Raw genomic sequence first — 12,291 nt, forward strand, 5'->3', positions numbered from 1 at the left:
TGACCCTGGAGTTGTAATATTGCGCCGTTTTTCGCTGGTATCTTACCATGCGAATCTGGGCGGCTTTTCTTATTTCCTTAAGTAGGTCCAAGTTGCCTCGAAGTCGTATCGAGTTTGTGGTGGCGTTAAAGCTTTCGACTCGGTGGGAGGGCAACCCGACCTCAAGAAGAATGACTGCCTCCGTACCATAAGATAGATTAAAGGGGGTTTCCCCAGTAGGAACTCTAAAGGTTGTTCGGTACGCCTAGAGGATATTGTAGAGATCCTCTGCCCACTGCCCCTTTTCTCGGTCCAACCTGGTTTTAAGCCCTTGCAGGATGGTCCGGTTGGTAACTTCTGCTTCCCCATTGGCTCGTGGATGGGCCACCGACGTGTAGCGGTGATTGATACCGAGCTCGAAGCAAAACTCGTCGAACCGAGCATTGTCGAATTGATGACCGTTGTCAGATATAATGACCCGGGGGAGTCCGAACCAGCAGATGATCATCTTCTAGGCGAAATCTTGCACTTTTGGTTCGGTGATTTGGGCGACGGGTTCTGCCTTGACACACTTGGTGAAGTAGTCGATGGCGATGATGAGGAATTTTCGTTGCCCTGTGGCCGAGAAGAAGGGTCCCATGATGTCGATTCCCCACTGGGAAAAAGGCCAAGGGGCGCTGATCGGCGTTAATGGCGCCGCGGGTCTGCGTTGAATGCTGGCGTAGCGTTGGCACTGGTCGCATTTTCGAGCGAACTCCACCGTGTCCTCGCGCATAGTGGGCCAGTAATACCCTTGCCGCAGAACTTTATGTGATAAAGCTCGGCCACCCTGGTGACTTTCACAGATCCCCTCGTGTACCTCCTACATCGCATAATCCGCTTTCGAAGGTCGGAGACATCTGAAGAGTGGCGATGTGAAAGATTGGCAGTATAGCTTGCCCTCGTACATAATATAATGGGCAGTCGAGCGCTCGACTCGTCGAGCTGCAAGCTTGTCCGCGGGGAGGGTTCCATCTCGTAGAAAGTCTATTAGGGGATCCATCCAACTAGGCTCGATTTCTACGCACAGCACTGGCTCGGGCTCTTCCGTGCTTGGCGTCTTTAAGCACTCGAGAAAGGTGCCTGTTGGGAGTTCGGCCGAGGTGGAGGTCGCCAGCTTCGACATCAGGTTGGCTCTTGCATTTTATGATCTAGGGATATGCTGGATGTCGAAGTTGGTCAAGGTTGAAGCGATGCTCCGTACCTTTTTTTTTTTGGTAAAAGCGGCTACTCATTTCATATAACTCTGATGTGAGTACAACCTGCCACATCGCGGGACAGTAAGAAATACAAGGAGGGATGAATATCCGATACAGACGTCCACAGAAAATTTCCGGAATGCCGGGCAACAAAGGAGACGACCCAGTCTGCAGCTCTGTTCGCCTCCCTAAACACATGTCCAATCTGAACCTCACCCATCAACCGCGCCAACCCACGGGTCTCCCGAACCAGGGGATGGCCATCTCCAAAACGATCCGCTCCTCGAATCCAGTCAATAACCACAGAAGAGTCGCCCTCGAGGCATACCCTCTCCACACCAAGTACATGCCACGCATAAGATATACCCTCCCACGCAGCCTGCAACTCAGCCTCGACCATTGTGAGACCCGGCGTACGCCGTCCTCCTGCTGCTATCATCCTCCCAAGATGGTCCCTGATCACAAATCCAACCCCTCCAGTCACACCGTCTGCTGACCGACTGCCGTCGAAATTTACCTTGAAAAAGCCAGGGGGTGGGGGTACCCAAGAAACAAGGGCAAACTGGGGCGCTGAAACAGCATGACAAGTACCCCAGATATCCCTGGCTATCCTAGAAGAAAATCCGACGGTAGCCGCAAGAACCTCACTCGCAGATAGCATCGCTCTGTCTACCACCATCCTCGGAGACGACCTCCTCCCCTCAAACAGACCGGCATTTCTGTCCAACCATATGTAGTAGGACAGGTATGCCTACAATCCCGGCCTCAGCAAATCTGGGGCTCCGCATGGAAGCTCTCAACATATGAATCAAATTCTGCGCAAACACCACCGAATCGGGTAGTAGGACTGGTGACCTCCGCCAAATCTCTCGAGCTCTAGGACACCGCAGAAGGACATGCTCGATCATCTCCTCGATATCTGCACACTCCTCACAGCACTGAGAGACCGCCATACCACGCCGAACCAATAAACTTCTCGTAGGAAGGCAACCCCAGGCCACCTTCCAGATGAATAACGCCACACGGGGGTGAATCCTCAGCCTCCATATCCACCCACCCTCAATCTGATGAGCTGGCTCCCTACCAATCAGGGCATGAAGATCTCTAACACGAACCCGCGACCGTCCCGTCGGCATCCAAACTAACCTGTCGGCCCCTCCCGGAGGGAACATGAAGGGATAGAACCGACTCCGCCAGCTGCTCCCCAAAAACCTCACGGATCAGCTCCTCCCTCCATCGGCCCCCCTCCAAGGTCAACAGCTCGCTAACCCTGCAACCTGATAATCGCGTCGAATCCACCATGGTCGGCATACAACAAATCGGTAGCTCGGTCACCCAACTGTCCTCTAACGCATCAATAGACTGACCGTCACCTATGGTCCATCTGATCTTCGGAAGTACCACCCCAGCTCTAGCACACATCTCCCTCCAGATCGGAGAGTGGTGACGGCCGGCTCGCGCCCCGGGAGCCAAGACACCATACTTGGCCCTCATCAGCGAGGACCACATGCTCTCGGGCTCAAGCATGAATCTAGCCGCATGTCTAGCCACTAAAGCCTCCCTCCTCGCCACCAGCGACTGCACCCCCAAACCTCCATGGCTAGTCGGCTGACACACCACATCCCATGCCAGCAAATGGACTCCACCTCTGCCACTACTCCTCCCCCAGATAAATTTCCTGAATAGCTGCTCAAAGGACCTCAAGACTCTAACTGGAATGATAGCATTGGAAAGTAGATAGATAGGGATCGAAGTAAGAACTAAACGAACCAGAGTAATCCTACCCATCATAAAAAGTGTATGCATCTGCCACCCCTCCAATCGGCGTCTGATGCTAAGCTCCATGGATGTACAGTCCCTACTCCGCAACCTCTGGCCCGAGAGTGGAACGCCCAAGTATGTCATTGTGCCCTCCTGCTCTCCCACCCCTAGGCTCTCCAATATAGACCGCCTCACCGCCACTTTGGTTTTTGGGCTAAAAGTAATAGCTGACTTGGTCAGGTTGACCCGCTGTCCCGATGCCGCACAGTAATCCTGAAGAATCTGACCAATAGCCTGAGCCGCCTGCCGTGACGATCTGGCAAGGAGCAAACAATCATCAGCAAAAAGCAAGTGGGAAATCGGAGAAGCCCCCACCACCGGCCTGTAGACCTCCAACTCTTGAGTAGCCACTGCCCGCCGTAAGGATCTAGACAGTGCATCTGCGCACATAATAAATAATAGGGGAGAGAGGGGACATCCCTGGCGCAGTCCCCCTGAGGACATAAAGAAGCGGGACGGCGTACCGTTCACCAAAATAGCAAAGGAGGAAGCACGAACACAACCCATCACCCAACTGATCCAAGTCTTATGAAACCCGAACCCCTGCAAAGACTGCTGCAAGAAATCCCATCTCATCCTATCATAGGCCCTCTCCATGTCAAGCTTGACCCCCATTAGGCTTCTCCTCATCGGAGCCCGACCGAGATCAAACATAAACTCCTGGGCAATAAGCACATTGTCAGATATACTCTACCCCTCCAAAAAAGCCCCCTGCTCTGGGCTGATAAGCCTAGGGAGAACATCTCTCAATCTGCCGGCAAGGATTCTCGTCGTTGCCTTGTACAAGGTCGTACAAAGGCTAATCGGACAAAAATGACCCGGCTCCGTGGCATCCTGCCACTTCGATATCAAGGTAATGAAAGTCCTCTGCCAATCCTCTGCCATCACTGCTGTGCTAAAGAACTGTTGTATAGCCGCCATCATATCTCGCCCAACTATCATCCAATATCTCTGAAAAAACAAAGGTGGAAAGCTGTCCGGCCCTGGAGCCTTGTCCCCCGCAAGGGACCTCACTGCCTCTCTGATCTCCCTGTCCGAGACTGGACTAATCAACGCTGCTGTCTCCTCCTCTGACACCCTAGATAAGGGCGGGGCCATATCCGCTGAGCTCCCACCCATAGGCTGCTCTGTCCACCTAGCCCTGAAGAAGCTCTCCAAAATCCTCTGAATCACCTCCGGATCCTCCGACAGCTGCCCCTCCTCATCCCGGATAACTCTAATTCTGTTCTGGTGCCTCCTGATAACTGTCGCCTGATGAAAAAATCTAGTATTTATGTCCCCCTCCATAATCCACTATACTCTCGATTTCTGTCTCCAAAATATCTCCTGTTGTCTAAGAAGCCCATCATGCAAGGCCAATAATGATCTGAGCTCCCCCATCTCCACATCCGCTAGACCACCCCTTTGGTCCTCCCGAGCCTGTAACCCGATGATGGCCTCCTCCGACTCCTCAATCCTCCTGAAAATATCTCCCACCTTCTCTCGATTCCACCTCCTTGGTTGCCTCCTCGTCAGCTCCAATCTACGAGACACCCGATACATAGCATCTCTTCTAACTGGTGCACTCCAAGCCTCCCTCACCATCTCCCATGATCTCAGATAACAGAGCCATATTTTCTCAAATCTAAAGGGATGACGAACTGGAATGTAAGTGTCTGTACTCACTAGTAGTGGGCAGTGATCCGACGCGATCCTGGGCAAGTGGCTCACATGGAGATCCGGAAAGCACTGAACCCACCCAGCGGTAGCGCAGGCTCTATCAAGTCGCTCCCATACTCTAGTCTGGCCCTGCTGATTGTTGCACCATGTAAACCTAGAGCCAAAGAACCCCAAGTCTATCAACCCACTCGATGTCAAAAAATCTTGGAACTCCTTAACCTTCCTCTCATATAAGAAAGGCCTCTCATATAAGAAAGGCCTCCCCCCCATCTTCTCCTGAGGATCAACAATACAATTGAAGTCACCAGCCACCATTATAGGGAACCCCTGATTAATCAACTGAGACGCCTCCTCCCACAGTATCCGTCTCTCCCTGAAATCAGTACTAGCATACACCGCAGCAGGAACCCATGAAACTCTGCTACCCTCCGAGATCACCACTACCACCTCCTGGGTACATACATGGAAGACATCCAGCCTGCAGGAACCCTGCACCCAAGTGACAATGATGCCACCCGACAACCCCTAAGACTCCACTGCATAAAATCCCCACGTCCAAGGTACTGCTCTTCTAGCCTTCTGTAGACTCCTTCCCGATAACCGGATCTCAAACAACACACATACATTCGGACTATGCTGCTGCACAATCCTACGGAAAGCTGGGGCAAAGGAAGGCTTCCCCGCGCCGCGGTAATTCCATAGTATAACCTTCATTGGTCACCCAAGGCTACATCACAACCCCCTGCCCCGGGGTTGCAATCATGAAACACCGCCTCTTCTATAGCTCCTCCACCCTCCAAGCCAGCAGGGCTCACACCCTTTGCTGCAGCCATCATCTGACACACTATTCGATCGTGATCCCCTCCGTCACCAGTTCGTGCCAAATGGCACGCTGAAACTACATTGGCTTCAACCACTGCCGCAGGGCCCTCTGTCATCACCCATCTTAGTTCTGTACTGAAGCCACTGACACTCTTGATGACGCCTGAATCAACCGATGCCAGCTTCCCGGTTCCCAGCTCAGAGGCCAAAGCATTGTTCTCCCGTGCCAGTTGGCACGGTGACCCCCCTAGCATAACCATAGAATTTCCATCTGGAATCGGCATCACACAGTTGGCACCGACTTCCCCAGCCCCCACTTCCTGCCTTCCCCCCTTGCCGGACACCCTGAATGGGACCGTCATCCCTAGCGTCGAGAGGTTTGACGCCGCCGAACTGGCTCTTGTCATCCCCGGAGCCTCCGCCACTCCGCCTCCAACGTGATCACCGCCGTCCCAGGCCTCACGTACCACCCACGGGGGCCGGTGACGAGCCGCCAATAGAGGGGGAGGGGAGCTTCTGCTCCTTCAGTGGGGAACAAACACCGGCCGTCCCTTCACCGCTGCCGGAAACCGGATCCCCCCAGCGATGTGAGACGTCCCCTTCTCCGACTTGCCCCCCATGCCAAATGCCCTACATGAGCTTCTGGACCGCTTCCACAGGCTTGGATCCGATCCACCAGTACGCTGCACCACAGTGGGTTCTGGCCTGTCATCAACTCGGCCCAGTCCACCATCCAGCCGACTCGCACCCCGGCCCGCATCCCGGTCCTCACTCGGATTGAGTCGAGCCGAGTCCAACCCGGAGCTTGAGTCAACTCCACCTCCAGCTACTCGGCCGAGTTGACTCGGTCCGACCATTTCCTTGCCCGCCCCAGCAACCGAGACGTCCTTCTCCGGCGTCCTGCGCCGAGCAACCTTCAACGGCTTCTACCATGCCTCAAGGTCGATCGGAGAAACAGTGGAACCCGACCCATCCCCCATTGCGACCTTGCCAGATCAGAAAGCCGTGGGCGTCGAACTCGGTCCAGAACCGGACTCATTCGTCTCCTTCCTCCACGGTTTCTTCTTGGTCACCCCTTGGTGCCATATGCGGTTGGTAACCATCCACGGACCGAACGCCGAAAGTTCCTCCGAGGCAGCTCCTACCCCATCCTTCTGCCTACCAGCCTTCGAGGACTCTGCCCCATCATTTGCCTTCTCCTTCCCCTTGACCGGTGCTGTCTTCACCGTACCCCCTGCCGTTGGAAGGCCATCGCAATCCGGCGCCAGATGCCCTATCCTTCCACACTTGGAACAAGGGGCACGCAAGTTTTCATAGATGAACCCTTGCCAAAAGGTCTCCTCAACCCCCGCCGAGCTCCCCCTGATCAAGGTGCCCGGCTTGAGAGGTCCAGAGCAGTCCAGCTTAAGCTTCTCCCGGGCGAAACCATACCGCCTCCCCTGATCTGTAAATTCGTCCACGGCCAAGGGATTACCAGCACTAGCCGCAATCTTGAGGATGGTCTCCTTCTTCCAGTAATCCAAGGGCAGCCGTGGCAGACAAAGCCATACGACCACCCGACCAATACCTCCTTCTCCGGGCACAAAATTAGGTCGCCACCGTTCCATTGCAAGCAACTGGCCAGCCACAATCCACGGACCATTCATCAAAGCAGCCTCACGATCTTCCTCCTTGGCGAACCGGACGACAATGAAGCCATCCATAAGCAAGAAGCAATCCACGTTGTAGTCCAGACGTCCCACCCGCTTGATCTCCTTGGCCACCCATTCCGCCAGAACAGGCCTCCCCAAGCTCCTCACGATGATGGCGGTGCTCCGCCATTCCGCTCGGGTCCCCTCCAGTTCATCCTCTGGAAAGACCACCACCTCGGTCTTACTTCCAACATGATCACTTCAATTTTCAAGACTTTCTAGAGTTAAATGGTAATGAACACCCCAGATTTATTTATTTATTTATTTATTTATTTATTTATTTATTTTATTATTTTTTTTTGAATGCTAAAAAGAATGACTTGTGCAATATCTAGCCTTATTAAGCTTTCTAGCTAACCCATGTAGCGAGTGTTAGGCCAATGACTCCCGATCCAGATGGCTCAGGGCACTAGGTGTAAAGATACCCTAACATGCTTAATAACTCAAGTCAACTAGGCTCCAAGGCCAAATTAGTCACTCAGAGTTTAATCTCAGCCATCCTCACCTTTTTACGCGAACACTCGCTGCTTGCCAGGCAAGAGGCCCGGTTACTCAGTGAGAAGACTTAAAATAAACTCATTATTTTATTTTATTTTCTCTCTTTTTCTTTTTTTTTTTGGTGTTCATCACACATATAACTTTAAATTATCCTGAAGATTAAAAGTATTCATATTAGTTGCAAGTATACATACCCCACTATTTATATGTTTACGTGTAGGTGCTAAATCATCTTGTATCATGTTAGTAGAAGATAGGTGGGACGAACACTCAAGCTAGAACTGCTATCATATTCCTTAACTCAAAGCTATTGTCAAAGCAATTCCTAGTTTGTACAGCCAAAAAGATTAGAGTTTGAGTTAAAAATTTGAAATCCCCCTTTTTTTTATTTTTTTTTTAAATTGCATAAAAAATCAAAAATATTCTCTCCCCCATACCTAAATCTAACATTGTCCTCAATGTTAAAGAAGATTTAAAGCAGTAATAGGACAGAGGAGAAGTTACCTGATATGGGTGGGTAAAGTGACAATTGGGGCCAAAAAAAAAACTTCAAACCTGCATGTTAGTAAATTTTATATATATATATATATTATTTTTTAATATTTATATGTTGGGTTGCCTCCCAAGAGCGCTAAGTTTTATGTCTTCAGCCAGACATAATGTAGATCCCCTTTTTTTTTCAACCATTATCTAAGAATGGTTTTGGAAGAGTCCGAGGAAGAACAGTTGGCTGATGACGATCTATGCTCATGAGGGAAACAGAACTAAGGGGCGCATGCTTGACCCCTTCCTCGGAATGGGCAAGGTAAGCTTCTAAAGGGTCCTTATTATAAGTTTGTAAGAAAGTCTCCTGAACCAAACTTTCAATCATGTCAACTTCATTGATTTCTTCATCGTCTGGTGGTTGTTTACTTATGTTAAAGACATTAAGCTTGACTTTCATGTTGCCAAAAGATAACTTCAGCATCCCATTTCGACAATTGATCACAGCATTTGCTGTGGCTAAGAAGGGTCTACCTAAAATTATAGGTGTGTGATTGTCTGGATGTATTACATGTTCGGTCTCAAGGATAACGAAGTCCACAGGATAGTAAAACTCGTTTACCTTCACTATTACATCCTCTACAATCCCCTTGGGATACTTCACCGTCCTATCTGCTAAGGAAAGGGTAATATTTGTGGGCTTTAATTCCTCCAAACCTAACTTTTGGTACACATTGTAGAAAAGTAGGTTCACACTGGCTCCTAAATCTAATAGGGCTCTCTGGATGATCGTCTCTCCTATTTTTATTTCAATGGTGGGGCAACCAGGATCTTTGTATTTCGGGGCAATCTGTTGTTGAATGAGAGATGAGGCTTGTGCAGCCATAACAGCTTGTCTAAGAATGCTGGTTTTTCTTTTGACCGTGGTGAGGTCTTTCAAGAATTTTGTATAGGAGGAAATTTGTCTTATGGCATCGAGAAAAGGTATATTTATCCGAACAGTTTTAAAGACTTCCATGATTTCATCAAAGTTAGATTGTTTCTTGGAGTCCTGAAGTCTACTGGGAAAGGAAACCTTAGGTTTGTATGTTTCTATGGGTTCTTCCTTTTTGTCTGATTTATCCTGTTCTTGACCCCTCTTCTGAATAGGGTTCTTATCGGATTCAGTTTTATTTTCTTTTTCATGTTCAGGAAGTTGGACTTTATTGTCCACTTGCTTGCCAGACCTTAAAGTGGTAATTGCCTAGACTTCATAGGTTGAATTTTCATTAGAATTGATTTGATACTGACCTATCTGACCTTGATTTTGTTGTCTACTAGGGTTAGGCACTGGTTGACTAGGTAGTTCACCTTTCTTTCTATCCCCTAGAGAGTTAGCTATTTGGCTCAGACTAACCTCAAGTTTTGCAATTGCTTGCGCATGGAATTGGTTAGTCTGGGCTTGGGCTGTATTGGTCTGTTGTTGTTGCTTGATAAAATCTTGTTGTTGTTTCATCATATTAGCCATCATGGTTTCTAATTGTGAAGGTTGCTGTGGGATAAGAGCATTATAAGGAGGTATAGATGGAACCAATGGTTGGTTCATTTGTAATGGACCTATCCTAGGGTAGTTGTTCTGAAAACCTGGTGGACCACCTTGATGCTGAATAGGTTCGTTCTGCTTGTATGAAAAATTTGGGTGGAACCTATTATCAGGGTGGTAAACTGGGCTGAATGAGTTGAGAGTGGGCTTCTTAAAGGCACTATATGAATTTAGAGCATTTGCTTGCTCGGCCTTTATGGTGGGCAGATTAGGGCAGCACTCCACTAGATGCTCCGGACTGTTACACAAGATACATAAGCCCTGTGGCTCGTGTCCCACTTTCATGATGAGATTTAACTTTTTGTATGAACTCGAACTAGTAGAAACAGTGAAAGTATCAAACTTTTTACTTAAATTGTTCATCCCATTCACTAGATTGGACATGACATTTTTGAGTTCTGGGTCTGTTTTTATTCCGTAGGTACTTGGTTCTCTAGATCCGAGCTCATCTCTATTTACTTCTTCACCATAGCTACTCCAATTTTGGGCATTTTCAGCTAAGTCAACAAGAAATTCATAGGCTCTCTCCTGTCAAAATTGTGAAAAAAAAATATCCCTCTCTCTCTCCTCCGTACCTTTTGTAGGTATTTTACCATGGACGATTTCCAGACTTCGAAATCTTCCAGAACTTGGCTCACCACGAACTGGAAGTCACTGAAGACCTTTAAGCTGGGGGTGTTAAGCTCTTTAGCCAATTGATCCCGGCAATCAGAGCTTCATACTTCGCTTTGTTATTGGAAATGGGGAATTCAAAGTGCAGGGCTTGCTCTGCCACTATTCCTTCCGGGCTGGCAAGGATGAGGCCTGCGCCGCTGCCTCTCGATGTTGAAGAGCCATCAACATGCAGAATCCACGGTCACTCGGAGGCATTTTCTTCTGTCTGATCGAGCGCAGCTGAGGAGTCGTCCGACAATGTGGACTCTACTAGGAAATCGGCGAGCACTTGGGCTTTGATTGCCGGTCTAGAGCGGTACTCAAGATCGAATTCTCCGAGCTCAACCGCCCACTTTGCAATTCTTCTGGCCCAATCAGACCGCTGCAATATTTGCCTGATGAGTTGATCAGTCAGTCGACTATAGGATGTGCCTGAAAGTATGGTCGAAGCTTGTGGGCCGAGGTGACGAGCGCGTAGACAATTTTCTCTAACTTGGAATATCTGGACTCCACATCTCGTAGGATCCGGCTGGTGTAAAAAATGGACTTCTAGCTCTTATCTTCTTCTCGGACCAGCATCGAGCTTACCACTGCTAGGGAGACCGCAAGGTACAGAAAGAGAACCTCCCCATGTTGCGGCTTCGTAAGCAAAGGGGGAGTGGCGAGGTAGCGTCAGAGCTCTTCAAAGGTTCACTGGCACTCTTCGGACCATACGAAGTCCTTTGGCTTCTTGAGAATTTTGAAGAAGGGGAGGCACCGCTTGGCCGATCGAGCGACGAATCTTCCAAGAGCCGTCACTCATCTAGCGAGCTGCCGCACCTCGTGGACTGTCCTTGGCGGTGTCATTTCCAGCAACGTCTGGATCTTTTCAAGATTATCTTCGATTCCTCGTTGCGTCACCATGAAGCCGAGGAATTTTTCTGAAATGACCCCAAAGGCGCACTTCACAGGGTTGAGCTTCATTCGGTACCTTCAGAGAGTGGAGAACGCATCTTCCAAGTCAGCAATATGGTGACTGGCTGTCTGGCTTTTTACTAGCATGTCGTCGACGTAGATCAACATGTTCTGCCCGATTTGATCTTTAAAGATGTTGTTGACAAGCCGTTGATAGGTCGCACCGGCGTTCTTCAGTCCAAAAGGCATGACCCTGTAACAATAGAGACCATTGTTAGTAATGAAGGCGGTTTTTTCTTCATCTTTGGATGCCATTCGGATCTGATTATATCCGGAGAAGGCATCCATGAAGGTCAAAAGTTGATGTCCGGAGGTAGCGTCAACAAGTTGATCGATCCTTGAAAGAGGAAAGCTATCCTTCAGGCAAGCTTTGTTCAGGTCGGTGTAGTCTACGCACATGCGCCATTTTTCATTAGCTTTCTTTACGAGGACAATGTTCGCAAGCTAATCAGGATAAGTGATTTCCCTGATAAAGCCGTCCTTGAGGAGATTGTCGACCTCTTCGGCTACCGCCTATTGCTGGTCAGTTGCTAGGCTCTGCTTCTTTTGTCTGATCGGCTTGTGGGTCGGCTATACTTTGAGGTGGTGGACCATCACCTCGGGGTCTATTTCCGGCATATCGGCAGACGACCAGGCAAAGATGTCCGTGTTGGCCTGGAGAAACTCGATCACATGGGCTCGAACCTTCGGGCTCAAACTAGACCCGATCTGTACAGTCTGCTCAGGTTTGTCATCCCTCAGGGGAACACAAAGGAGAGGCTCGCCCGGCTCACTTCGTTGCTGTCTTGGTTCATCCCGTACTTCTAGCCCCTCAATGGGCAGTGCTTGAGGGGGGAACTCAGCTGGCTGCTTGCCTTTGAGCGCGGTCATGTAACACTGCTTCACGGTTGCCTGATCCCCCCAGACTTTG

General features: G+C 49.7%; 1 protein-coding gene across 1 annotated transcript; it reads right to left on the minus strand.

Moving 5' to 3' along the window:
- Positions 1-3,728: 3,728 nt before the first annotated feature.
- LOC120105235 lies at positions 3,729-5,411 on the minus strand. The gene is made up of 3 exons (XM_039117517.1): positions 5,322-5,411; positions 4,338-5,186; positions 3,729-4,289 (listed from the first exon to the last, which is right to left on the minus strand). The coding sequence occupies exons 1-3, from the start codon at positions 5,409-5,411 to the stop codon at positions 3,729-3,731; spliced, it is 1,500 nt and encodes a 499-aa protein (XP_038973445.1).
- Positions 5,412-12,291: the final 6,880 nt, after the last annotated feature.

This window comes from Phoenix dactylifera, unplaced genomic scaffold, assembly GCF_009389715.1.
Source record: "Phoenix dactylifera cultivar Barhee BC4 unplaced genomic scaffold, palm_55x_up_171113_PBpolish2nd_filt_p 000240F, whole genome shotgun sequence".
Classification (NCBI taxonomy): domain Eukaryota; kingdom Viridiplantae; phylum Streptophyta; class Magnoliopsida; order Arecales; family Arecaceae; genus Phoenix; species Phoenix dactylifera.

Excerpts from the sequence above, each read along its gene's own strand:
- LOC120105235 (XM_039117517.1), bottom strand. The coding sequence starts at position 5,411 with ATGAAGGTTATACTATGGAATTACCGCGGCGCGGGGAAGCCTTCCTTT. Across the intron at positions 5,187-5,321 it reads TGCAGCAGCATAGTCCGAAT|GGTTCCTGCAGGCTGGATGT; the intron begins GTATGTGTGTTG and ends ACTTGGGTGCAG. Across the intron at positions 4,290-4,337 it reads TTTGGAGACAGAAATCGAGA|GCGACAGTTATCAGGAGGCA; the intron begins GTATAGTGGATT and ends TTTTTTCATCAG.